At 43.6% G+C, this 27,538-nt stretch overlaps 2 protein-coding genes and 1 pseudogene across 2 annotated transcripts in view; all 3 read right to left on the bottom strand.

The window, feature by feature from the left end:
* Positions 1 to 27,538, bottom strand: part of LOC132894041 (zinc finger protein 271-like) — a 78,273-nt gene that overhangs the window by 1,779 nt on the left and 48,956 nt on the right. The window lies entirely within an intron of this gene.
* On the bottom strand, positions 542 to 18,106 carry LOC132894042 (histone-lysine N-methyltransferase PRDM9-like). Its single transcript, XM_060933272.1, has 8 exons — positions 17,960 to 18,106; positions 17,575 to 17,759; positions 14,084 to 14,153; positions 13,768 to 13,945; positions 2,822 to 3,093; positions 1,116 to 1,180; positions 787 to 854; positions 542 to 630 (listed from the first exon to the last, which is right to left on the bottom strand). The coding sequence occupies exons 3-7, from the start codon at positions 14,144 to 14,146 to the stop codon at positions 821 to 823; spliced, it is 612 nt and encodes a 203-aa protein (XP_060789255.1). The 5' UTR covers positions 14,147 to 14,153; positions 17,575 to 17,759; positions 17,960 to 18,106; the 3' UTR covers positions 542 to 630; positions 787 to 820.
* Positions 22,979 to 23,069, bottom strand: LOC132894709 (U6atac minor spliceosomal RNA; annotated as a pseudogene).

Here is a 27,538-nt window from a genome sequence, read left to right as displayed (position 1 = left end):
CTCCTTTTTTTTTTTTTGAACTCCTGTAATTCCATACTTTTATGATCCACCAAAACTGCTTTAATCAAAACATGCAGGGTACTGATTAGCAACTAGAATAATTAAGACTATAGCAGGAGTAGAGCTTTTACTACAAAGCTGCCCAACTATGGAACAATTTTCCAATTAGTGTTTTCGCACAGAGGTATAGGCTCAATCCAAGACTTGGTTTAAAAACTATTGGTTTATTCAGGCATTTTGTTAAATTGCTTTTCTCTAGAATAAAGGTGGAGATCTTCACGACTTCGTGAGAAATATGGTCGAGCTATGCATGTTGGTTCTTATTCCTGATGGGAAACCAATGCCTGATCTGGACAAACATTGCTGAGGCTCTTCCACTATCCAAATATAATTGAATAAAACAAATAAACTGCAGAATGAATGGATGGACGGACTTTACCATTCATGGAGCACTTTTTGTTCCAGAGATAATCAAATGCAGGACTGAGTTCTTTTGCATACTCCTCTTCATACCACACCAAGAGCTCCTGTCCTGGGGTAATGGGTCGACAGCAACGATACAGAATTCCCCCTCGATACTGAAATGCTACAAGGTTCTGTTCTTCATAATTACGGGCACAATTCACATACCTAAAAGAAAGAGGAAAAGTGGCAGAAAAAGTAAAAATCAGATCAGAGTTACAGACTGAGAGAAAGCACGGGGGAGAGATCAGAGGAAGATAAAGTTCCTCCAACAAATCAGAAGCTGTAAACAAAGAAAGACCTAACAACTGGTGCATTCCTCACCTCATCCAATTTGCATGCATTTCTTGTTTGCCATCTACGTATTCTTCACACTGCCTGCTCCTGCATATCTGTAGAAAAATAATAAAATACTTTTCTTCTTTCAACCAGTCTATGGCTTCAAATGAACTGATGTACCACGGAATTAGAATGACGCCAATATTATATTAAGCATCATGAAATCAGAATTAAAGGTTCTTAACTGTATCTTTAGTTTCACAGAACTGACAAGCTCTCAGATAAATTTAATAACTACATGAAAACACAGAAAAGGCTTTTCATCAGAATTCAGGTAAAGGTGTTTATTCAAAAGGTTTTACTGTATGTCTGACCTAGCAAAGCTGTGCTGTTGAATCAGACCTCTCTGGCAAACCAAATGTGTCAGAAAGGGACAACCCTATAGACGAAGAAAGAGTTGAGCACAATATCGGAAACAATACTGATAGCCATCAACAACATGAACTCAGATTTCCACCAGATTTGATAGCTGATATGGAGAATGTGAGGAAAAAATATGACTGGCAATGCAGAGCAAGTCACACAGGCAAAGATGAGGATCTCAATCTGCCTGGATTATCTAGATGATTAAATTTTTACATATCAAAAAGAATGTTAACACCCTCTTACCAGCCACTAACCTTTCATGGGAGTCTGTGAAACCAAGCTCATTTTCAAATATATGCTGATCAGGGCTCATTGAGCAACTCCTGCATCACAAATCCATGGCCAGGCTCTCACGTGTTATCGTGGATGTGGCAGAATCAAGAAAAACTTCATATCAGGTTTTCTTCAGATGCATGTGGGAAAACAGACTTCTGGAATGTTGATGAGACTATAATGATGACTATATTGTATAATACAGAAAGCTGACTGTACTTAGAAGTAGCAATGGGAGGACCTATGTTAGTCTATGTTAATTTGTAGCCAAACATGTATCTTAGTGGTGGACCATTTTATACCATGGAGAATCTTAATTTGGCACATGATCTTTTCAGAGGACTCATACAGGTCAGCTCTTTAAAGAAAATATAGAAGGGCACTCGGAGTGCATCCCTTTGACACGGCCAGGCTTGCAATGTTAGCAAAACTGAAACGAAATTTGCAGCTTCACTTCCACCATTTTTCCTGGAAATCAGGTCAGTAGGTTCTGCACAATCCTCCTAACAGACCGCAACAAAACATATCATCCTTGGTTGAGGTAATAACAGCACTTTCAAACCTTTTCTACTCCAAATGAACTTAGCAAAAGCATGATTGGTTGTGACATATTAGGAGAACACTCAGTAGATGCTCAACAAATCTTGGAGGTGTAACTTATTTTGTAAACAGAAGACAGCATGACAGATGATGAATAGCAGCAAACAGACTAACATCTTGAAAACAGTGTCAAAGAACCAATAAGGTATGGATCACTTCTGGTCAAAACTTTCAGAATAAACTCCAAGAAAAAACAAACAAACAAACAAAAAAAAACCACGATGCAGAGGCCATTAACCTTGAGTTGGCAGGTGACAGGCTTTGTATCCAGACAACCAAATACAGAGCTCATCATATGAGTTATATGACTTCAACTAACTTTGTGGGGAGAATTGAGATTAAGATTGTGGATCGTGATTCTACCCCAAAAGACTGTCATATGATCTTTTGGCCAGATCGCCTGCCTCTAACTCTGTATGCGTTATTCATGTACTAACCTTTATACATGTTCATATAAAGGGCAAAATCCTTTTATAACACTCTGAAGTATCCTCTGGTACTTGTAGGAGTGACTACTTCGGCTCATGATTGTACCCTGATCAAATAAACATTTGCTTGAGCATTATTCAGGTGTTACTAGTAATTCTTCTATTAACAGGTGAATTTCCACCACACTGCTGAAAAGAATCAGTGTGGGATTGCGTTGTGATGAAACTTGTGATTTACACACCTACTCCACATATCAGTGATAAGGAAAAAATGTATATTAGTTGGCATTAACTTCACACATTTGGCTGCTTAAAAATATATAATCTTTACAATAAATTTATAACAAACTCACCACCCAAGAGTATCCACTGTTCATGGCTTCCTCGCTGTCTACCAGCTCTCCCTCGTAGGGTCCAAAGTGTGTACCTACTGGAAGTATCTCCCCCTTATTAAATACTCCCAGGCCTGCGTCAGGAAGACCGGATCTCCGAATCTCTAGTCCAGGAGGAAGTGTCTGTCTCGCTCGATCAGAGACCCCCATGGGAACAGGGGTATCAGGGATGAAGATGGGTGGTCCATGAGCCTCGCACTTGTTGAAGAAAAAGGATTTGCAAACTTCACAGTCTGGGAGTAGAGAAAACGCAATGGAAGGAAATGTTTTAAAAAAAATTAACACAAAATCAGTGTGGCAGCGAGGGGGTGGTTAAGCATCAGCTGTGAATGGCGAGTAGTCAGATTGAACCAGCAGGTGACATGTGACGAGTTACATCTGTGTCTAATTATTGGCTGTACATCTCTGCACACTCCCGGGATCAGCACTTCCGCAAAGGGGCGGAGATTCTGATTTGCATCCCTGACATGCTGCATGCTTCCCCTGATCAAGCACAAGTATACAGAGTCTCTGAGTATTCAAGGGGGTACACATCAAGCTTTGGTGGATTCTGGTTGTAATCAGAACTCCATACATCAAAGCCTGATTCAATGCGGGGCATTGGGCAATACACAATTGGTGAAGGTGAAGTGTGTCCACTGGGGCGTTCATAAATATGTGCTAATGCCCGTCACTATTCATTTCTGGAGTGAAAAACACTGTGGAGGCGAAAGTTAGTCCAAGCCTCACCCATTCACTTATCCTGGGTATAGATTAGCTGTGGTTTAAAACATTAATAAAGCAGTTAGTAGTGGATGGGTCCTGCATTGGTGAGTCATGGGGGAATCCCACGGCAACGTTGTCTGGGGAGGCAGTCCCAGGACCGTCCACATCAGCTCCGCATCATAATGACACAAAGTGGGGAGACCCTCCTTTCTCTCTGAAAAATCCCACTGGAGCAGATGTGTGACAAGTCTCTGAGGCACGCTTTTGACCAAGTAACTGATGTCCAAAATCTACAGCCTAATGTTGCACTTTCCTTTCTATGTTTTTCCATTATTACAGATAGACTATATTGAATGATGCAGGACACTCAGACTAAAGAAGAGACAACACAGCTGTTGGTCCCAAAAAAGCCATAGGGAACTTTTATTCCATGCAGCTCATCATAATCCCATGGCTGGGTATCAGGACAAAAAGTCTCCCTTGTCTAACGGCTTGTTTCTATTGTCCAGGGATTTGCACCGATGTCCACAGGTGGTGTGCGGCTTGTCGCAAATGCCAGCTGGTAAATCCAGCAGCTATGCCAAAAAGACCATTGCTCCCATTACCATTAATTGAGATCCCCTTCAAAAGAACTGGCATGGATCTCTTCATGCCATTAGATCAATCTGCATGCGGGTATTACTTTGTGTTAGTCATAGTGGATTATACAACATGATACCCAGAATTAGAGCCTATTCGCAAGATCTCTGCATGTAGTGTTGCAGAGGCACTCTTCCGCATTATCTCCCGAATCAGGATTCTGAAAAAAAATCCTGACTGATCAAGACACTACTTTTATGTCACGTACACTACGCGAACTGTACGAATTATTGGGGATTAAATTGATTTATACCAGTGTTTACCATTCACAGACGGACAGACTGGTTAATTGATTTAATCAAACGCTTAAAAACACGATTTGTAAGATTGTTCAAGGGGACGCAGGAGACTGGGATAAGTGGCTAGATTCTCTGTTGTTTGCAGTGTGTGAGGTCCCACAAGCCTCCACCGAGTTTTCCCCATTTAAACTACTATATGGGCGCAAGCCCAGAGATGTCTTAGACATCATTAAAGAAAATTGGGAGGAGGTCCCCTCCTAGAACTGCCACCTTATTGTGGTGGAGGGGTTTGTGTGCTTGAATGATCCTAGGAGCTATGTTGTCGGGGGCAGTACGCCCCTGTTAGGGTCTCCCAAGGCAGACAGGTCCTAGGTGACAGGCCAGACCAAGAGCAGTTCACCAAAACCCCTTATGGATAACAATCTATCAAGGACCATGACGTCGCCCGGTATGGTGCAGCCGGGGCCCCACCCTGGATCCAGGTCCAGGGTTGGGGCTCATATGTGAGCGCTTGGTGGCCGGGCCTTTGCCCACGGGGCCTGCCAGGCTCAGCCCGAAGCGGTGATGTGGGCCCGACCTCCTGGGGGTTCACCACCCACAGAGGTAGCCGTAGGGGGCCGGTGCAGTGTGGATTGGGCGGCAGTCGAAGGCAGGGGCCTCAACGACCTGATCCCCGAACACAGTGGCTAGCTGTTAGGACATGGAATGTCACTTCGAGGGCGGGGGGGGGGGGGGGGGGAGCCTGAGCTTGTGCGGGAAGTTGAGAGGTACTGGCTAGAGATAGTCGGACTCACCTCCATGCACAGGCTCCGGAACCCAGCTCCTCGAGAGGGGCTGGACTCTCCACTTCTCCGCTCCCATGGTGAGCAGCAGCGGGCTGGTGTGGGCTTGCTTATAGCTCCCCAGCTCAGCCGCCATGTGTTGGAGTTTAACCCAGTGAATGAGAGGGTCGCCTCTCTGTGACTTCGGATCGGGGAGAGGGGTCTTGCTGTTGTTTGTGCCGACGGGCCGAATAGCAGTACAGAGTATCCGGCCTTCTTGGAGTCCCTGGGAGGGGTACTGAGAGATGCTCAGAGTGGGGACTCCATTGTTCTACTGGGGGACTTCAGTGCTCACGTGGGCGACGACAGAGACACCTGGACGGGCGTGGTTGGGAGGAACGGCCTCCCAGATCTGAACCCGAGTGATGTTTTGTTATTGGACTTCTGTGCTAGTCACGGTTTGTCCATAACGAACACCATGTTCGAGCACAGGGGTGTCCATAAGTGCATGTTGCACCAGGACACCTTAGGTTGGAGGTCGATGATCGACTTTGTCGTTTCATCTGATCTCCGGCCCTATGTCTTGGACACTCGGGTGAAGAGAGAGGCTGAGCTGTCAACTGATCACCACCTGGTGGTGAGTTGGATCCGCTGGCAGAAAAGGAAGCCGGACAGACCTGGCAGGCCCAAACGTATGGTGAGGGTCTGCTGGGAACATCTGGCCGAGCACTCTGTCGGGGAGGTCTTTAACTCCCACCTCCGGGAGAGCTTCTCCCAGCTTCCGAGGGAGGCTGAGTCTGAGCGGACCATGTTCTCTACCTCCATTGTAGACGCGGCTGTTCGGAGCTGTGGCCACAAGGTCTCTGGTGCCTGTCGTGGAGGCAATCCCTGAACCTGGTGGTGGACACCGGAAGTAAGGGATGCCGTAGCTGAAGGAGTCCTATCGGGCCATGTTGACCTCTGGGACTCCTGAGACAGCTGACTGGTATCGGCAGACCAGGCGTGCCGCAGCTCAGGCAGTTGCGGAGGCAAAAACTCGGAACTGGGAGGAGTTCGGTGAGGCCATGGAGGAGGACTAATCGGTCGGCCTCGAAGAAATTCTGGCAAACCATCCGGCGCCTCAGAAGGGGGAAGCAGTACTCTGCCAACACTGTGTACAGTGCAGGTGGGGAGCTGTTGACCTCAACTGGGGACATTGTTGGGCGGTGGAAGGAATACTTTAAGGATCTCCTCAATCCCACAGTCACGTCTTCCATTGATGAAGCGGAGGCTGATGACTCAGGGGTTGACTCGTCCATTACCCAAGCCGAAGTCACTGAGGTGGTTAGCAAGCTCCTCGGTGGCAAGGCACCGGGGCTGGATGAGATCCGCCCCAAGTATCTCAAGTCTCTGGATGTTGAGGGGCTGTCTTGGCAGACACGCCTCTGCAACATCGCGTGGTGGTCGGGGACAGTGCCTCTGGAGTGGCAGACTGGGGTGGTGGTCCCTCTTTTTAAGAAAGGGGACCGAAGAGTGTGCTCAGATTATAGGGGAATCACACTTCTCAGCCTCCCAGGGAAGGTTTACTCCAGGGTACTGGAGAGGAGAATTTGGCCGATAGTCAAACCTCGGACCCAGGAGGAACAATGCGGTTTTCGTCCTGGTTGCGGAGCACTGGACTAGCTCTATACCCTTCATAGGGTGCTCGAGGGTTCATGGGAGTTTGCCCAACCAGTCCATATGTGCTTTGTGGATCTGGAGAAGGCATTCGACCGTGTCCCTCATGGTATTCTGTGGGGGGTGCTTTGGGAGTATGGGGTTTGGGGCTCTTTGCTAAGGGCTGTCCGGTCCCTGTACAAACAGAGCAGGAGTCTGGTTCGCATTGCCGGCAATAAGTCAGACCTGTTCCCAGTGCATGTTGGACTCCGGCAGGGCTGCCCTTTGTCACTGGTTCTGTTCATAATTTTTCTGGACAGAATTTCTAGGCGCAGCCAGGGGCCGGAGGGAATCCTGTCTGGGAACCACAGGATTTCATCTCTGCTTTTTGCAGATGATGTTGTCCTGTTGGCTTCTGCAAACCAGGACCTTCAGCATGCACTGGGGCGTTATTCTTTAAGTTCATTTCTTAAGACAAGGATTTTTTAAGATGTTACCTTGTTGTTGACAGTTTCGGCGATAAACTTCCGCCTTCTTCAAAACAGTCACCAGATGTCGAGTGGTGACGTGCCTTATCAGCTGATGTTACTCTATGGAGGCGTGAACGTCCCGCCCAATTTGACAGGTAGTCCATGCCTCCTGCTGTCAGGTCGCTCCTCCAGGACTGCGCTCCAGGTGTGCGACAGCGCATATGCTCCCTCATCCCGGTTCATAGTCCTCTGCGCCCGCTTGCGTATCTCCACTGCCTCTAAAATCCACCGCTGGTATCTATTTTCTTCAGCGTGAATGACTCTGGCCTCTTCCCAATTCATTATATGATTTTGCCGTTTACAGTGGTCTGAAATGGCTGATTTTAGGTTTTCTTGGTGTGCTTTTTCTTTTTCGGATCTTGTGAGTCTTTTTGTTGTTTCTTTTTCACATTCTATTTGGTGTTCTTTTCTGTAAGTATGGAAGCATCTGCCCGTTTCACCAATATAGATTTTATTACATGAACAGCAAGGGATTTCATATACGACGTTGCATTTATTGTCCAGTTGTATTTTGTCTTTGGGGTGAACTAGCAGCTGTCGGAGGTTCTTGTATGGTTTGACCAGGGTGTTGATGTGGTATTTCCTCATGGATTGTTGGATGCGTTCTGTAACTCCTTTTATGTATGGTAGTGTGACAAAGCCCTGGTTTGTTTTTTCGGTGTTTTTTCTTGTTTGTTTTTTTCTTTTATTTGTGTCTGTAATTTCCCTTTTCGAATTGCCCACGGTGGATATTGGCAGTTTTTTAATGCCTGTTGGATGTGTTGTTCCTCCTCCTGTCTGTCTTTCTCCTCCGTGATGTTCTGTGTTCGGTCGTATAGTGTTCTGATTACTGACATTTTATGTGCTATGGAATGTTCAGATGTCCAGAGAAGATATTGGTCGGTGTGTGTAGGTTTTCTGTATGTTGTAATTCTAATGTTCCCTTCTTCTGTGTGGTGTATTTTTAGGTCTAGAAAAGCTATTGTCTTGTCCGTTTCCTCTTCGTGTGCGAATTTGATGTTGCCTGTCTTGTCTATGGAGTTTAGATGATCTGTGAGTTGTGTGTAGCCTGTTTTGGTTATTTCAAGGATGTCATCAACGTATCTTTTCCAGAAGATAGGTTTGCAGTCGTCCGGTGCTGTTTCTATGGCTCGGGTTTCCAGATCCTCCATAAAAAAGTTGCATAGAGTGTCAGATAGCGGGTCCCCCATTGCAAATCCCTCTCTTTGTCTGTAAATTGTACCTCTGAATTGGAAATATGTGGAAGTGTAGATGAAATGCAATAGTTTTTTGTTATGTCCTGTGCTGTAAGTTTTGTACGTTTTTTCAGGGTTCTGTCTGCTTTTAACCAGTTTTCTACTATGTTGAGAGTGTTTGTGACCGGTGTTTTTATAAAGAGGGATATAACGTCATGTGATACAAAAATTTCATCCTTTTTTATCTTGATTTCCTTTAGTTCTTTCGCCAGTTGTTTTGAGTTTTTGCACCCCAAAGACAAAATACAACTGGACAATAAATGCAACGTCATATATGAAATCCCTTGCCGTTCATGTAATAAAATCTATATTGGTGAAACGGGCAGATGCTTCCATACTCGCAGAAAAGAACACCAAATAGAATGTGAAAAAGAAACAACAAAAAGACTCACAAGATCCGAAAAAGAAAAAGCACACCAAGAAAACCTAAAATCAGCCATTTCAGACCACTGTAAAAGGCAAAATCATATAATGAATTGGGAAGAGGCCAGAGTCATTCGCGCTGAAGAAAATAGATACCTGCGGTGGATTTTAGAGGCAGGGAAGATACGCAAGCGGGCACAGAGGACTATGAACCGGGATGAGGGAGCGTATGCGCTGTCGCACACCTGGAGCGCAGTCCTGGAGGAGCGACCTGACAGCAGGAGGCATGGACTACCTGTCAAATTGGGCGGGACGTTCACGCCTCCATAGAGTAACATCAGTTGATAAGGCACGTCACCACTCGACATCTGGTGACTGTTTTGAAGAAGGCGGAAGTTTATCGCCGAAACTGTCAACAACAAGGTAACATCTTAAAAAATCCTTGTCTTAAGAAACGAACTTAAAGAATAGTTTGAATAGTTAGACATAATGAACTTTCACTACATATGCACTGGGGCGGTTTGCAGCAGAGTGTGAAGCAGCTGGGATGAGAATCAGCACCTCCAAGTCCGAGGCCATGGTTCTCGACCGGAAAAGGGTGGCTTGCCCTCTCCAGGTTGGTGGAGAAGTCCAGCCTCAAGTGGAGGAGTTTAAGTATCTCGGGATCTTGTTCACGAGTGAGGAAAGGATAGAGCGTGAGATCAACAGGCGGATCGGTGTGGCCTCCGCAGTGATGCAGTCGCTTTACCGGTCCGTTGTGGTGAAGGAGCTGAGCCAAAAGGCAAAGCTCTCGATTTACCGGTCGATCTACGTTCCGACTCTCTCCTATGGTCATGAGCTGTGGGTAATGACCGAAAGAACAAGATCGCGGATACAAGCGGCCGAAATGAGTTTCCTTCGCAGGGTGGCTGGGCGCTCCCTTAGAGATAGGGTGGGAAGCACAGTCACTCGGGAGGAGCTCGGAGTAGAGCCGCTGCTCCTCCACATCGAGAGGAATCAGCTGAGGTGGCTCGGGCATCTCTTTCGGATGCCTCCTGGACGCCTCCCTGGGGAGGTGTTCCAGGCATGTCCCCCCGGGAGGAAGCCCCGCGGAAGACCCATGCTGGAGGGACTATGTCTCTCGGCTGGCCTGGGAACGCCTCGGTGTTCTTCCCAAGGAGCTGGCCAAGGTGTCTGGGGAAAGGGAAGTTTGGGCTTCCATGCTCAGAGTGCTGCCTCCGCGACCCGGCCCCGGATAAGCGGAAGAAGACGAGATGAGACGAACCTTCACAAAGCAAAAATGAAATTAAGTACGTTCTTAACCTGAGAGCAAAACTCCATGCAATGAGTCACATAACCCAGGAGAATTTGTCACAGGCGCAAGAAAGTTAATCCTGCCTGTCCAACAGAGGAACATGGCTAAGGGAATTTGTACTGGGAAATAAAGCGCTCATTTTATTGCCCACGTCAAGCTCAAAATTACTCGCCAAGTGGCAAGGGCTCTTTGAGGTCACGCTGCGAATTGGGAAAGTCGACTATGAGGTCAGGCACACACAGGCGATGCATGTCAAATCTACCACCTCAATCTCCTGAAATTGTGGAGAGAGGAGGCTCCTATGGCTCTGGTAAGTTTTGAAGAAAGCGGGGCTAGGACCGGAGGCAAGTTCAAAAGGTACGGTCCAATTCACTCCAGTCCCCTGTGGAGACCACCTCTCACCATCCCAAAGAGCACAGGTTTGCAGGCTGCAGGAGGAATTTTGCGAAGTGTTCTTGCCACTCCCTATTTGCACTGACCTCAAAGAGCATCACATCGAAACTCCCCAGGGCGCAAATGGTGCGCAGCTGCCCGTATCAGCTCCTTAAGCACAAGAAAAATGTGGTTCAGGATGAACTCAAATCAATGCTTGATTATGGGAGTAACTGAGGAGTCGCACAGCAACTGAAGCAGCCCAGTGGTCTTAGTTACCAAGACCAATGGGACGATCCAGTTCTGTGTGGATTATAGAAAAGTCAACGCGGTGCCTAAATTTGACACATAACCAATGCCTCGCATTGACGAACTGCTCAATTGGTTAGGCGTGGCTTGCTTTTATTCAACACTGGATTTGATAAAGTGATATTGGCAGATCCCCTTGACTCCATTATCCTGTGAACCCCCCCAGCCTTTTCCACTCCGTTTGGTTTACACTGATTGGTCACTCTTCTTTTTTGGGTTTGGGGCCCCAGCGACATTTCAGTGCCTTATGGACTGAATCCTTGGTCCCCACAATGTGTATGCTGCTGCCTATTTAGATGACACCATTATTTATAGTAACAATTGGCAGCAGCATTTACAACATCTAAAGGCTGTCTTGAGGTCGCTGAGGCATGCAGAGCTCACAGTAAACCTGAAAAAGTGTGCAAATGGATGAGTGGAAGTATGGTATCTGGGCTTCCACTTGGGTCATGGACAGTTGCATCGCCAAATTGATACGACTGCAACCTGCCCAAGACCAAAAAGAGGGTGAGGCAGTGCCCGGGGCTTGCTAACTATTTTAGGCAGTTTGTGCCTAACTTTTCGAATGTCACCAGCCCACTGACTGACCTCATTAAAAATGGGGAACCAGATCAGGTCCAGTGGACAGAGTCATGCGAATGGACTTTTGTGCAGGCTAAAGTAGTTTTGTGTGGGGGCCCAATGTTGCATGCTCCTGACTTTTCTTTCCCTTTTGTTTTGCAGACCTACATGTCGGACAGAGGGCTGGGGGCTGTTTTGTCCCAGGTGGTGGAGGAGCACCCAGTGCTGTACATGAGCACTATAAGCTTTCCATGTGAGAGTCAAAGTACAGCACTATATATAAAGGAGTGCCTGGCCATGAAGTGGGGGGTCCTCACTCTCCGGTACTACCTGTTAAGATGCCCATTCACCCTCTATTCTGACCATGCCCCGCTCCAGTGGCTCCACCACATGAAGGATGCCAACGTGCAGATCACTCAGTGTCTGGCCCTTCAACCCTTTAAATTTGAGGTGGTGCACAGGCTGGGGGCACAGATGGTGGTGGCGGCGGATTCCCTCTCCCGCCAGCAGAGAAGTCAGCTGCAGACTGGACGGCTCCCCGGTCTGAGTCAGGCAGTGGGGGTATGTGGCAGAGATGGGGTGGTCGAACATCAGCTGTGAACAGTGAGGAGTCAGGTTGAACCAGCATGTAACATGTGATGAGTTACACCAGTGTCTATAATTACTGGCTGTCACCCCACGTGTGTGTAGCGTGCCTACATGGTAGTGATAAAGGCACTGAAAAGTGAAAAATAGAATAAAAGTGCAACCTAAATTGTTGCACCTGTCTCCAGTTCCTCATTGGCCCAAAGACAGAAAGTTACTACAATCAGTATCCAGGAAAGGCCAAGTCTTTGAGGAGCAAAGATCAGCCATAAATGTCCAGTTTGTCAACAAATATGTGAGAAAATTATTTAAGTGTTCAAAAACAATGTTCCTCAAAGAAAGAAATTAAGGGATTTGGATAGATCACCCTCTACAGTACACATCATTAAATGATTCAAGACATCTCGAGGACCTGTGTGTAAAGGGCAAGAACACAAGCCTAAGCTGAACACTGGTGATCTTCAATCCCTCAGATGGCACTGCATCAAGAACCATCATTCATCTATAGTTGATATAACCACACGGGTTCAGGATTACTTTGGCAAACTTTTGTCAAGCACTACAATACAGAGTGGGCAGCCCAGTGGTGTAATGGTTAGCACTGTCAGCTCACAGCAAAAAGGTTCTGGGTTTGAGCCCAGTGGCTGACGGGGGCCTTTCTGTGTGGAGTTTGCATGTTCTCGTGTCTGTGTTGGTTTCCTCCAGGTGCTCTGGTTTCCCCCACAGTCCAAAGACATGCACTTAGGCTAACTGGCTACTCTAAATTGTCCATTGATCAAGCTTGGAGAGGGATGGGCTCTGTCAAGTTTAAGTGCCTTAGACACACCAATGATGGCCTGTTAAATTGTCAAAAGTGCCTTGAGGGTTATGGGGGCAAAGAACAGAGTTACATCCACAAATGTCAGTTAAAAATAGAAAGCCTGATATCAACTGTATCTAGAAGGGACATTGACCTCTCTGGGCTCAGAGGCATCTGGGATGGACCATCACACAGTGGAAACATTGTGGTCAAACAAATCAGTATTCCAGATCTTTTTTGGAAGAAATGGATGCCATGTGCTCTGGACCAAAGACAAAATGGACCATTTAGACTGTTACCAGGAACAAGTCCAAAAGCCAGGGAGTGTCATGGTATGGTGTTGGGTCAGTGCCCTTGGTAAAGGTAACTTACACTTCTGTGATGGAGCATTAATGCATAAAAATACACTGAGATTTTGGAGCAATATCTGCTGCCTTCAAGACGACGTCTTTTCCAGGGAGATTTCAACAAGACGACACAATACCACATTCTGCTCACATTACAAAGGTGTGGTTGTGGAAGAATTCGGCGTGTCCCCTCTGTCCCCAATAGAGAATGTGTGGAAAATTTAGAAATGAAAAATATGACAGTGACAACCCCGAACTGTTACACACCTTAAGACCTGTTTGCAGAAAGAACGGGACAAAAATAACACCTGAAACACTTCATCACTTAGAGTCATCAGTCCATAAACATCTAAGTGTTGTGACAAGGAATGGAAACCTTATGCAGTGGTAAATGCTTTACGGCCCTAATTTTTAAAATGTGTACTTGCAAAAAAAAAAACCTTTGAAATTCTACTTTTAGTGCACTAGATAGTGTGTAGTGTAGAATAATTAGTGAGTGTGTTCCTGAGCTTCAGATTGGCCTGATGTCTTACAGAGATAGTCTTTATTGTCAGGATCTTCCCCTTTAATGGACAGCGCTTCACGTGAGATGTTGAGGTCGTCTCCATGGTTGTAGATGTTCAGCTCCAATGTCTCCTCTTTCTTCACACAGACTTCTGACACTTCGGATGTCCCTCCATCTGAACACTCTGTTTTCACGTCCTCACACAGCTTAAGATCGAACAACAATAACATTTATTAAAAAAAAAAAAAAAAGATAATCAACCGTGTTTATAAATCTGTTTATGAAGTTTGTTAACATGAAAACATTGGGGGCTTTTTGTTTGATAAATCATCATTCAGCTTCACCTGTAAGGGATCAGGAGCCTGAGACTTCCTGAAAGAGTGCTGTCCGTCTCCTGCTGAACTCATAACAGCTCTAAACAAAGATAAATAATAATAATAATAATAATAAACAATAACAATAATAATCAACAACAATAATAAAGCAACAAAAGTATTGCTGGAATTTATATAAAACTAAAGGTAAATAAGAGGAATACTTAAAGCTGTTCATAAACCTTAACTCATTAGTTATAAAATTAAGAAAAACAAAGGGGGGGGGGGGCAGCAAAATCACAACCAGACAGACTGTTTGTTAGGTGCTAGGTTAGTTAGTGGAGCAGAGCCCCATACTTCAGAGAATATGGCAATTTAAATTTTTTTTTTAAAAATGTGATTGAGAACGAAGGCTTCGAATAACTTCTTAACGAGTGTGAGCCACACTATGCAATCACTACTCATCGGCTCATTACAGAAACCACACTCCCTAAGTTGTATGCAGATGTCAAGCAAAATACTGTATTTATTTACCTTTATTCATTCTGCAGTTTGAAACAAAATATTTTTTAGTTAATTTAAGCTCTCTTTGGGCCTGTGTTTAAACATTTAAGGCATTGCCCTTGCTATTTGAGATTAATAAAGCAGATGTTGTAGGAAATTCTGTGTAGGATATGGTCTTTTACTCAAAAAAACTGTATATTGCACTATGTATTGCATTGTGATACATATCGTATCATGAGCTTATAGGAAATACTCAGCTCTGTGATATTACTATACAGTACAGTGTTCTCCACGGGCGCTTTTAAAGTGGCGCACCGCCACGTTATAATTCTGGCCCGCCACCCTTCCCTTGGCCAAAAAAAAAAAACTCCATGTAACTTCATCAGTATACACCAAGTAAATCGAAAAGTATTTCGATGAAATTCTACAGGGGGGTTATGGGTGGATTTCGATGAAATTCTGAGAATGGTTAACTTAGAACTGATAACTTTATTACCAATTAATTAATGGATTAACATATTTATCACATTTAACACATTTATTGCACTTTCTTTCCATTGCTTCCGTATATTATTTTTTGTGGCAAACCACACAAATGCAAGCGCCTGGAATGTTTAGTTTTTTGCACCATGAACTAAATGGCTTTCCGTTTTCACCTATTTCGTACAGCCAAGCCCACCTCCACTTGTTTTTTACACCTTTATCGATGGCAGACACATCAGTGCCTTCTTTCATGTAAAGCGCATCCATGATGCCGAAACCTAAAGCAGAATGACATGCTCCTCCGTGCTCGACGTCAATATAGAAAAAAGTTTGGATCTTCGCTTAAATTAAAATTTGACCTTACTTTGTGTTGAATACGACTTCAAAAACAATTCAAGATTTTATTAAGAGAAATACTGTGGCCAACACGAGTGTTAAGTTCCCTAAAAGATCGCGTGAAGTTGGCTGCTATCTACTTTGCGTTCGTTTTCATTTTCCTCCATCATTTCATAGGCCAGAAACAGATGTTTTGACGTAATTTAACTTAGTAGGCTATGATTATTATTTAACCGTAGTCTTCTAGACATTTTGACTGTTTGGGGCATTGAACGCTGGTGTATGATTTTCAGGGAATAAAGTTCAGCGCATGTCGGAACATCATTGCGCTCGCAGCCTCCAACTCCTCAAACCTCCTTTAAATTGTGATATAACGTAGGCTATAAGGCACGGTTCTAACATACCTTACACACTGGCCTAACGAAAATAATAATTGTTGGGGCGTCTGCTGATTTGTTAGTTATAAATTTAGGTCTAATTACTTCTGACAGTCTGCAAGCATTGCACCGTCGGGTCTTCAAGTCTGGCTGAAGCAGAGGAGCGGGCTTTCCGGGATTTATTTTTTCGTTTTTTTTTTAACATGCTCTATTTCCATATGTCCAAGTTTGAACTAAGTCATTTTGGCAAGATTTAATTTAATACAAAACAGAAATGGTCAGACACAAGCACGCCAAGCACATGGGAATGTATTTTGCCAATTTTGACAGCGCATGTTTTTTTAATGCCGCACCGTAGACAGCGAACGTTTAAACATGATCAAACATAGGAAATGAACGACACAAAGCATGGCTCAAAAACGAAAAAGTTAAATAAACCCTGCTGATAGTTGGTGTTGCAACACATCAGTGTTATAACCCAATCTCTACCCAACCGCCCGTCATTTTAATTCTCCTCGGCTCAGCACCGACCTCACATTTGGCCTTGGGAGAGTTCAGCTGACGGAAATCCGTCACACGACGGAAAACTTTAATCCATGCAGCTAGCCAGCAGCTATATAACTTTTTAGGCGCACACGCTTGTACCGTTATTGTGCAATGGTTACACTTATCTATCGTCTTTTCTGACCATACACAGTTACAGTAATCATATAACAGCACACACACACACAAGCGAAGTTCAGGTCTTTTATTTTACGTATCTGATTGTGTAGGCAAGAGCTGCATTTTCCCGTTGCTTCACTGTGGTTGTTTTACTGCAGGACTTTCGGGTTCCTGGGTCAAAGGACCTGAACTACGGAGGCCGGGGTGGCTTTGTAATGCCAGTCTCAGGCACACACACCAGCCTGTGCATGGACTGTAGTGGTTTCACCCAATTAACATCGTGTATTGTAAAAAATGTATGCATTTATTGTAATTGGGCATTTTGTTTATGCATGGAAGTTCATTTATTTTTCGCACACAGAAAAAAATATAATTTAGGGGTGCACAACAGGCGCATCAGTCTCAACTGAAATGTCAAAGGAGTCTCAAATTGACAAAGATGATATGTACAGTAAGAATGTGTTAATTTTGTGTAAAATGATTTTAACAATGATTTAGCATTTCCTATTCATTTATTGGCCAGTTCCACTGTCAAAAAAAGCCCAAAGTCCGTCAGCTTCAGGGGGACTTTGTCCCCCTGGCCCCCCCGCCGGGGCTCCGCGCCAGGACCTCGTTGGGGGCCTAAGCAGCCCCCAACACCACCACCTTTTATTTTTGAAAAGTGGAGAACGCTGCAGTAATGACGTAAAGTGAAGACGCTGGTTCACCGCTGTCCACCAGGCACCCAGCAGAGTCACGCCATAATAAATGTGGGGTCAAAGAAAAGAACAAATATATATTCGGAATTACGATGTGTCTCTCATTATTAGTCTCACTGTCACAAGATGACAGTGATTTATTGAGGTGAAATACACGACATTACACAATTTGATGGTTCATTCACGGTGCTACATTATTATTATTATTATTATTATTATTATATTCAGGTTGATTCTGTGCCCTTGTAAATATGTTGCTCATTCACTCACCAGGAGCTCCTCTTTTAGGCAGTGACTAAATATCTATGTTTATTTATGTATGTATTTATTGTCTTGATAACTGGTCATAAAGAGTGAGGTAGTTACCATAAGTTTATTTACACGATATATATATATATATATATATATATATATATATATATATATATATATATATAAAATAAAAGTTAGCTAAACATACCTGAAGCTTGTAAAAATCTCCTCACAGAGCACCTCTGTGAATTCCCGCCAACCCGCCTCTTCTTCCCCAGTGTTGCCATAGACACCAGTTGGCGTCCTGCTGCCCCCTACTGTCCGCTGTGGAGCAACACGCCTTCGAGGAGACCCATGGCGCGAGACTCCATTTAAATAAAGATTACTGAAATACTTTAAAACAGAAAATAAACAGGTAAACCACACAGAAACATCTCGCCAAGGCAAAATTTAAAATGTCTCATTATCACAAACAAACAGTTCACTCCCCAGGGTCTTCCCTACAGGGCATTATTCCAGACTAAATGGAGTGCACTTGATTAAACAGTGGAGATCTGATTGGAATTCGGCCACGTAGCTTCAGTTTCACTCACCTCAAGGTTTTAAAGCTTCAGCAACAGACACAATAACGTGCTTTTATTTTTAATTATTTCGTAGCCCGACTGCAAAACTCAGAAAATTATTTAATGTGATTATTAGCTCAGTCCGCTAAAGCTGGGGAATCTTTTCCTTCGACGGTGTTTTCTGGCGGCTGGAAAAACCGCGACTGGGCGCTTTACCGCCACCTACTGGTCTAGATGCAGGGTACAGTGGTGCTTGAAAGTTTGTGAACCCTTTAGAATTTTCTATATTTCTGCATAAACATGACCTAAAACATCATCGGATTTTCACACAAGTCCTAAAAGTAGATAAAGAGAACCCAGTTAAACAAATGAGACACAAATATTATACTTGGTCATTTATTTATTGAGGAAAATGATCCAATATTACATATATCTGTGAGTGGCAAAAGTATGTGAACCTTTGCTTTCAGTATCTGGTGTGACCCCCTTGTGCAGCAATAACTGCAACTAAACGTTTGCGGTAACTGTTGATCAGTCCTGCACACCGGCTTGGAGGAATTTTAGCCCGTTCCTCCGTACAGAACAGCTTCAACTCTGGGATGTTGGTGGGTTTCCTCACATGAACTGCTCGCTTCAGGTCCTTCCACAACATTTCCATTGGATTAAGGTCAGGACTTTGACTTGGCCATTCCAAAACATTAACTTTATTCTTTGGTAGAACGACTTGTGTGCTTAGGGTCGTTGTCTTGCTGCATGACCCACCTTCTCTTGAGATTCAGTTCATGATCAGATGTCCTGACATCAATGCTGGCAAGCCGTCCAGGCCCAAACCATGATACTACCACCACCATGTTTCACAGATAGGATAAGATTCTTATTCTGGAATGCAGCGTTTTCCTTTCTCCAAACATAACGTTTCTAATTTAAACCAAAAAGTTCTATTTTGGTCTCATCCATCCACAAAACATTTTTCCAATAGCCTTCTGGCTTGTCCACGTGATCTTTAGCAAACTGCAGATGAGCAGCAATGTTCTTTTTGGAGAGCAGTGGCTTTCTCCTTGCAATCCTGCCATGCACACTATTGTTGTTCATTGTTCTCCTGATGGTGGACTCATGAACATTAGCTAATGGGAGGGAGGCCTTCAGTTGCTTAGAAGTTACCCTGAGGTCCTTTGTGACCTCACCGACTATTACACGCCTTGCTCTTAGGCTACATTCACACGACAACGGCAACGAGATGTTATTTAAAAAAATATCGCGTCCACATGGGCAACGATCAGTAAGATATCAGGTCCATATGGCAACGCAACGCTTGCTGAAAACGATGCAATACACATGCCACACCTCTAGGGGCGCTGTAAGACGGTCCCTTTGGAGACACCAGAACAATAGAAGAAGTAAGGACGCATGCGCATAAACTATTATGCGCGAGACTTCATATTAGCCACAAAGTCAGGAAAATCTGTTCATAAAATTACGTTATAATGACCAAATACAATGAAAAGTATTTTTCCAGTCTCACCTGTGAAAGGTAATCCCATGTGATCTCATTTGGACGGTAAACCTGTTGGTACAGTTAAACGCAACACATGAATGAGGCATCTTTATTCTCCGCTTTGACCCATCCAATATGGCGGCGAGGATGACGTATGATTCTATACGGAAGGCGGCGTCTTTAATGGTCCAGAATAAATTGAATGCTACACGTTGATGGATTAATTTGTTCTTCTATGCCCTTTTTGAGGAATGTATTGTAGGACTTAAACCAACATCTGAAGAGGTGAGATCGCTCCTTTTTCTCCCTATTTTTGCTGGCGGGATTGACTCTGCCCTAAGGGCTATTTTCTCTCTCTCTCTCTCTCTCTCTCTCACTTTGCACCATTAAACAATAAATATTCACAGTGAAAATATTTTGTAAGCGCGTTTCATGAACCAAGTTATAGGATTTGTTGACAACTCGCATCGAGTTCGTTGCACTTCTACCTGGCGTGAAGCACATGTGGTTGTGATGTCATCGTAAACAAATCCGTTCTACTCATCCAGACGACTTCGCAACGGCAACGTTGCCAGATCTTTCCACTCTGGGACCCGTTCTCAAAAGATTGCGTTTTGGGGCACCCAAAACGCCGGTGCCGTGTGGACGCCAGGCCTAAACAATAAACAATTGTATCGGATTCACCTGAATCCGTTGCTGTGTGGACAGGGCCTTAGAGTGATCTTTGTTGGTCGACTACTCCTGGGGAGGGTAACAATGGTCTTGAATTTCCTCCATTCGTAAACAATCTGTCTGACTGTGGATTGGTGGAGTCCAAACTCTTTAGAGATGGTTTTGTAACCTTTTCCAGCCTGATGAGCATCAACAACGCTTTTTCTGAGGTCCTCAAAAATCTCCTTTGTTCGTGCCATGATACATTTGCACAAATGTATTGTGAAGATCAGACTTTGATAGATCCCTGTTCTTTAAATAAAACAGGGTGCCCACTCACACCGGATTGGCATCTCATTAATTGAAAACACCCGATTCTAATTTCACCTTCAAATTAACTGCTAATTCCTAGAGGTTCACATACTTTTGCCATTCACAGATATGTAATATTGGATCATTTTCCTCAATAAATAAATGACCAAGTATAATATTTTTGTCTAATTTGTTTAACTAGGTTCTCTTTATCTACTTTTAGGACTTGTGTGAAAATCTGATGATGTTTTAGGTCATATTTATGCAGAAATATAGAAAATTCTAAAGGGTTCACAAACTTTCAAGCACTACTGTATATTGGGAAAAGAATGCTGGAGAGGGAGTTGGCAGGTAGAAGGAAAAGAGAAAGACCAAAGATGAGATTTATGGATGTAGTAAAGGAGGACATGAGGACAGTTGGTGTGACAGAAGAAGATACAGAGGACAGGAGGAGATGGAGGGACATTATCCATTGTGGAGACTCCTGACAGGAACAGCTGAAAGAAGACGACTGATGTAGCACTGGGTACCAGGAGCAGGGAAGAAGAAGAAAAAAAAAAACCTCCTCCTTCTTCTTCAGCCATGGCCTAATGGTGAGAGAAACAGCTTTGGGACCAAAAGGTTGCCGGATCAATTCCCTCAAGCAGCAGGAATGGCTGAAGTGCCCTTGAGCAAGGCACCTAACTCTAAAACTGCTCTGGGTATGTTGTACATCGCTCTGGAAAAGAGTGTCTGCTCAATGCTATTAATGTATTTATAAAAAACGTGCAGACAGAATACGTTTGACAAAAACATTTACATCAACTTATTCATATCTAGAGAAATTTGAAGTAATATGTTTGTCTACCTGTCCTTATTATCGTGTTCTAATGGTTAAACAGCCACACAGAGTTGATAACCAAGTTAAATTCCTGCAAATGTACTTGGCCAACGAAGCATAGTGATGAGCAGTCTAAATGTGCCCAAATAATTTTTTTTGTCTCCTTTAATCTTCTCATGGTATATATACAGTTGTGGTCAGAAGATTACATACAGTGGCATGAATGCCATCTTGGATATGAATGTCATGGCAATATTTGGGCTTTCAGTAATTTCTTTGAACTGTTCTTTTTCTGTGGCAGAATGTACAACATGCATCTTTAATTAAAAAAAAATTAGAATTTGCTGCACAAGTTTTAATTTTCTTTGGGTTTTCTGAAATCAACACAGGGTCAAAATTATACATACAGGGTCAAAAATATACATACGCTTACTTAGATTATTAATTCACAAGTGCTGAAACTTCCAAAATGTCTCTCATCTTGCCAAGGCCGAGGTCTCTTAACTTCCTGTTAGTGATCATGATTGACTACAGCTGGTAGCTTCTCTGTGCCTTCATAAAAAGGGTTTGTTTACAGCACTTATTGGATTGACCAGCACACAATAAAATGGGAAAGTCCAAGGAGCTCAGTGCAGATCTGAGAAAGAGGATCGCAGATATACACAACTCTGGAATGTCTCTTGGAGCCATTTCTAAACAACTGCAGATCCCAAGATCAGTTCAAACAATTGTATCCAAGTTATTGTGAGGTGTAGTCACTTTGCCAAGCCACTTTGTTTCAAGAACACCCAAACTGTCACTCTCAGCTGAAAGGAAATTGATTTGGATGGTCAGGAACAACCTGCTAACCACCATGGCACAGCCCTGCCATGAACTGGAAGCTGATGGATCACTGTCTACAGTTCAGATCACCATGGACTAAGAGGCTGCTATCCAAGAAATAACCCCCTGCTCCAAAATTGACACCTTCAAGCTTTAGTTAAGTTTGAAACTGACCACATGGACAAAGAAAAAGCCTTCTGGAGGAAAGCTGTATGGTCAGATGAGACAAAGATTGAGTTGTTTGGCCACAATGATCACCATGTACAGAGGGACACTGTACCAGCTGGTGGTGGTGGTGGTAGGATCATCATGCTCTGGGGCTGTTTTGCTGCCAGTGGAACTGGTTCATTGCACAAAGTGGATGGAATAATGAAGAAGAAGGACTACCTCAGAATTCTTCATCATAAACCATCAGAAAGTTGAACATGACTTGGGAGTTACAACAGGACAATAAACCCAAACAAGCATCAGAGCTGGTTGTGGAGGATAAAAGCAGGTTAACATTAAGCTTAAAACACGTCCTGACTTCAACCGTATTGAAAATATATGGACCGTGCTTATGAGTCGAGTCCATGCCAAGAAAAAAAAAATTAAACTCTACCAATTCTACCATGAAGAGTCATGAAATATCCAACCAGAATTCTGCCAGAAGCTTGTTCATGGTAAACAAAAATGTTTGGTCAAGGTGAATCTTGTGAAGAGACATTTTACCCAAATATTAAGTGTGCTGTATGCATATTTTTGACCCTGTATGTATAATTTTGACCCTGTGTTGATTTCAGAAAATCCAAATAAAACTAAAATTTGCGCACCAAATTCTAGTGTTTTTTTTAAATTAAAGATGTATGCTGTACATTCTGCCACAGAAAAAGAACAGTTCAAAGAAATTACTGAAAGCCCAAATATTGCCATGACATTCATATGCAAGATGACATTCATGTCACTGTATGTAAACTTCTGATCACAACTGTATGTGTGTTGCAGGCCACTAGGCTATTTTTGTCAAGGGGAGTGCTAGCCTCTCTCATTACATACAACACTATTTTTTATATGTCTGAAGTCCTTCAATGTACCATATGGCGCATTACGTGGCGCCGATCTCCGTTTCTGTAGCCCTTGGCCTCTCACCTACCGTATATTACATAGCTAGGGTTACAGTGGGGGGCTAGTCCTCTGGTAACTGAAAGAGTTTATATTATATGTATATAAAAGAGTTTATACACTATATTATACACTATATGTATATAAAATTAAATAATAACAAGTGTTACCAGGCAAAACAAACTTCGCCTGGTAGCACTTATTTTAGTGTTATAACAACTGATTCAATCTCACAAGTGTGGTCTCCGTTCTTTCAAGGTCGCTAATACTAATGAGAACATTTTGTTTCATAAGTGTAGTGTAAAGACTCTAAATATCTGCCAAAAATCTAAACAAAAAAAAAAACCCTTACAAAACTTTTTATTTGACTTTCCAGAAGGCCCAAACAAAAGCTGTGATAATCAAAAGGTAAATTTTCTTAAAATAAACACCACTTACTTGATATCAAATCAGTAGCCTTGGCAAACCACGAGGTGAATTTCGTTCATCTTTTTATCTGTTGATTATCTTCCAATACTATGAAGTTATAACAAGGTTTCTCTTATTTCATTTCTAGTTCTGATTACTTCCAAAGTTTAGCAAGAAATAGAACAGGTAATCAAACTTGATCAGGATAAGTGCTGATTGGTTACCAACATTGTGTCCTAAATCACTCACTCGTTCACTACGCCCTACTCACTATATAAGAAATTACTACATAGATGACTATATAGTAAGCTCATTGATTAAATGATAAAACTACTTCTTTGCCGTAGCACTAATTTTTGTGATGCATTGTGAGATACTTTGAGTGCACTATATAGGGTGTAATAATGCTCACTATACATTCAGACAGCACTACAAAATGACGACCTGACTGTATAGTCCACTATGTAGTGAGTAGGGAGTGATTTGGGACACATTCGGTACATTGGGACACCATTTGCACCAAAAACTACTTTGACCTTTTTGGTGACCTTGACCGGATGACCCAAATGTTAGAGGTTCTATTTGAGACCAATGTCCATCCATCCTGAAAGTTTCATGAAGACTGGTCCAGCCATTTTCCTGTAATGTTGCGAACAAAAAAACCCAAAGAAACTCCACTGAAAACAATATCTCGCCCCCTGGTGGACTCCATCCTGGGCGAGGTAATTAAATAAACCATATAATTACTTGAGTACAAAACTGTTCATGACAACTTCAGTCCTAAAGATATCATGGTGATTGTAGTCCTCAGTCATCATAGAAAAACTATAAGTGTCCAGAAGTTATCTTCCAAGTACGGTTTTTGACTGTCCATATGGGGCCATCCTCCACAAGAGCAATATGATGAGACTCAAGCCAGACGTAGGGCATCAGATTGGATCAGGCAGGTCCGAAGAGGAGGTCAGCATAATTGGTGTCTGAGGATTGACATGTAACTTGACAGAGAGAGACAGACAGAGGGAGACAGAGACAGAGAGAAACCACAGGTTGTTAGGTATGTTCTGTGTCACCTAATGGCAAAGAACACTAGATATTTTGTACTGAGTGCAAGCAGGGACTCCAGCAAGACTAACTATGACAGCATCATTAAAAGGGAGAGCCAGAAGGTAACACAGACATGAGGGAGTCCTGGGACATAAAGCAGCAGCTACTCCACCATCAGTAAACCCAAGTGAATGTGTGAGAGTAGGGGTGCAACAGCATCCATACATCCCAGTTTACCAAAACACTCTATGCCATAAGGGCAATTCAGCCATTCCTGCTGGTCCATGGAATCAAACTGGAGACCTTTTGGTCCCAAAGTTGCTTCTCTAACCTTTAAGCCATGGCTTCCCCCAAAATTCATGAGAGAATTGTTAGTCAATTCAAAAAGAACATTTCTCAGTGCAAGATTTTAGGTCTTTCAATAATATTGTAAAAAGATTCAGGGAATTTGGAGACATCTCAGTGCATCAAGGGCAAGGTTGGAAACCACTGTTGAATGTGTACGACCTTCAAGCCCTCTGGCAGCACTGCCTGAGAAACCTTTATGCTAATGCGACAAATATAGCCACATGGGCTCAGGAGTACTTCAGAAAACTGTCGTCATGTAAAACAGTCTGCTGCTGCATCCAGAAATGCAACCTGAAACTGTATTATACAAGGAGGAAGCCATGCATCAATTCTATTTAAAAATGGCACCAATTTCTCTGGGCCCAAACTCATATCAGATGGACTGAAAGACAGTGGAAACGTGTGCTGTGGTCAGATGAGTCCACATTTTAGCTCGTTTTTGGGAAAAATGGACATCGAGTTCTCAGTGTCAAAGGTGAACATGACCATGCAGTTTGTTATCAGAGAAAGGTGCAAAAGCCACCATCTGTAATGGTATGGGGGTGCATCAGTGCCCATGGCAGGGGTAAGTGGCATATGTGTGAAGGTCCCATTGATATAATGGGACATATATTGAGATATATATTGGGATAGTAGAGAGACATATTCATCAAGGTGACGTCTCTTCCCAGGAAGTCCATGCTTATTTAAGCAGAACAATGCAAGGTCTCGATCTGCATGAGCTACAAGAGTGTGGCTTTGTAGACACAGTGTGTGCTTAACTGGATGGCTGCCAGTCCAGATCTGTCTCCTACTGAGAATGTATGGCGCATCATGAAGAGAAGAATCAGACAACGGTGACCACGAACTGTTGAGCAGCTGAAGTCTTGCATCAAGCAAGAATGGACAAAAATTCCAATTGCAAAACTGCAACGAGTAGTATCCTCAGTTCCCATACAATTAAAAAGTGTTATTAAAAGGAAAAGTGATGTAATAGAATGGTAACAATGCCTTTGTCCCAACTTTTTTTTGCGTGTGTTACAGGCATCAAATTCTAACTTTGTTTATTGTAGCAAATCCCTGATGTGGGTGGAGTACAGAAGCACGGCAAGCGGGAGCTTAAGTTCTTACAAACTTTTATTTTTTAAAGTGCAGCTCAAGCTTTTCAGCTGATTCACACATGCGCGCACACACGCACACATGCATTCTGGTCGGGAGCCTCTTTTCTCTGCTCTCCCCCTCCTTTTATTCTCCGTCCCTGTAACAAACACACACACATTAATTGACAGCAGATGGAATGACATAGCCATTTACCTTCCCCAACCCTGCCCTCCATTCACAGACTGCTGCTTGGCCACGCCCCTGCTGCCACATTTATATTTACAACATATAATTAATTTGGTTAATAAAACTATTGAAAATATTTTCTTTGTACTTCTGTAAGTTAAATAAAGGTTCACGTGAATTAACAAATCAGATTTTTGTTTTTATTGCATTTAGGAAAATTTCCCAACGTTTCTGGAAATGGGGTTTCAATAATTAATTTCCTGGTTACACAATTGCACTTGTTGACCATATAGGACATACGTATAGAAGTGAATTATTTATAATCATGCTATCTGTTATCACTCAGGTAAGGATGGGTTCCCTTTTGAGTCTGGTTCCTCTCAAAGTTTCTTTCTCATGTTGTCTCCGTCAGAGTGCAGGCATGGCTGCAAATGCAGGGGAGAGCAGGTGCATTTCAAACTGGTAAACAAATCCACATCTTGAGATGAGAATCAAAGTCAGGTTCGTGCTTAGGATCAGTCGATGAGCAAACAGTATGTCAGAGATAAACAACAGTATCAGAGTTGAGTGAGTAACATAGCAGGGGTCAGAATAACTTGGAATTAGGCCAAAACAACACAGGCTCAGTATGATCAAGTACGCAGACACAGAATGATACTTTGCAATGTGCTGGAGTGTTTGATGTGCTTATATAAGGAGCTTAGATATCCTCCTGAGAACCAACCCATAGACTTGTGTCCTCTGTAGTTGACATTTGTTTTAAGTGCACACCCTCTTACTTTTTCAAGCTATTCACTTAAGTCCTGGCGTCTTGTAAAGAGTACATCCTGGGGTTTCCAATGATATATCATGTTACTAGGAGGGTTGCTGGGAAATTCCTAGTAAGGAAATCACGACAAAAGAGAAATTGAGAGACACATTTCCCCTCCTTGAACTGCCACCTTATTGTGGTGGAGGGGTTTGTGTGCTTGAATGATCCTAGGAGCTATGTTGTCGGGGGCATTATGCCCCTGTCAGGGTTTCCCAAGGCAGACAGGTCCTAGGTGACAGGCCAGACTAAGAGCAGTTCACCAAAACCCCTATGGAGAAAAATCCGAGGACCGTGACGTCGCCCGGGATGACGCAGCCGGGGCCCCACCCTGGAGCCAGGCCCGGGGTTGGGGCTCGTATGCGAGCGCTTGGTGGCCGGGCCTTTGCCCATGGGGCCGGGCCGGGCTCAGCCCGAAGAGGTGACGTGGGCCCGACCTCCTGTGGGTTCACCACCCACAGAGGTAGCAGTAGGGGACTGGTGCAATGTGGATTGGGTGGCAGTCGAAGGCAGGGGCCTCGACGACCTGATCCC

The sequence above is a fragment of the Neoarius graeffei genome, chromosome 11, assembly GCF_027579695.1.
Source record: "Neoarius graeffei isolate fNeoGra1 chromosome 11, fNeoGra1.pri, whole genome shotgun sequence".
NCBI classification, from domain to species: Eukaryota; Metazoa; Chordata; class Actinopteri; order Siluriformes; family Ariidae; genus Neoarius; species Neoarius graeffei.
This window is presented reverse-complemented; position numbering and strand designations above follow the sequence as displayed.

Bases quoted from the DNA above. Each gene is read 5' to 3' on its own strand.
- LOC132894042 (XM_060933272.1), bottom strand. From the start codon at position 14,146: ATGAGTTCAGCAGGAGACGGACAGCACTCTTTCAGGAAGTCTCAGGCT. The intron at 3,094-13,767 runs GTAAGACATCAG...CTCTACTCCCAG, and splicing joins TGACAATAAAGACTATCTCT to ACTGTGAAGTTTGCAAATCC. The intron at 855-1,115 runs GTCAGACATACA...ATTTTTCTACAG, and splicing joins CAACAGCACAGCTTTGCTAG to ATATGCAGGAGCAGGCAGTG.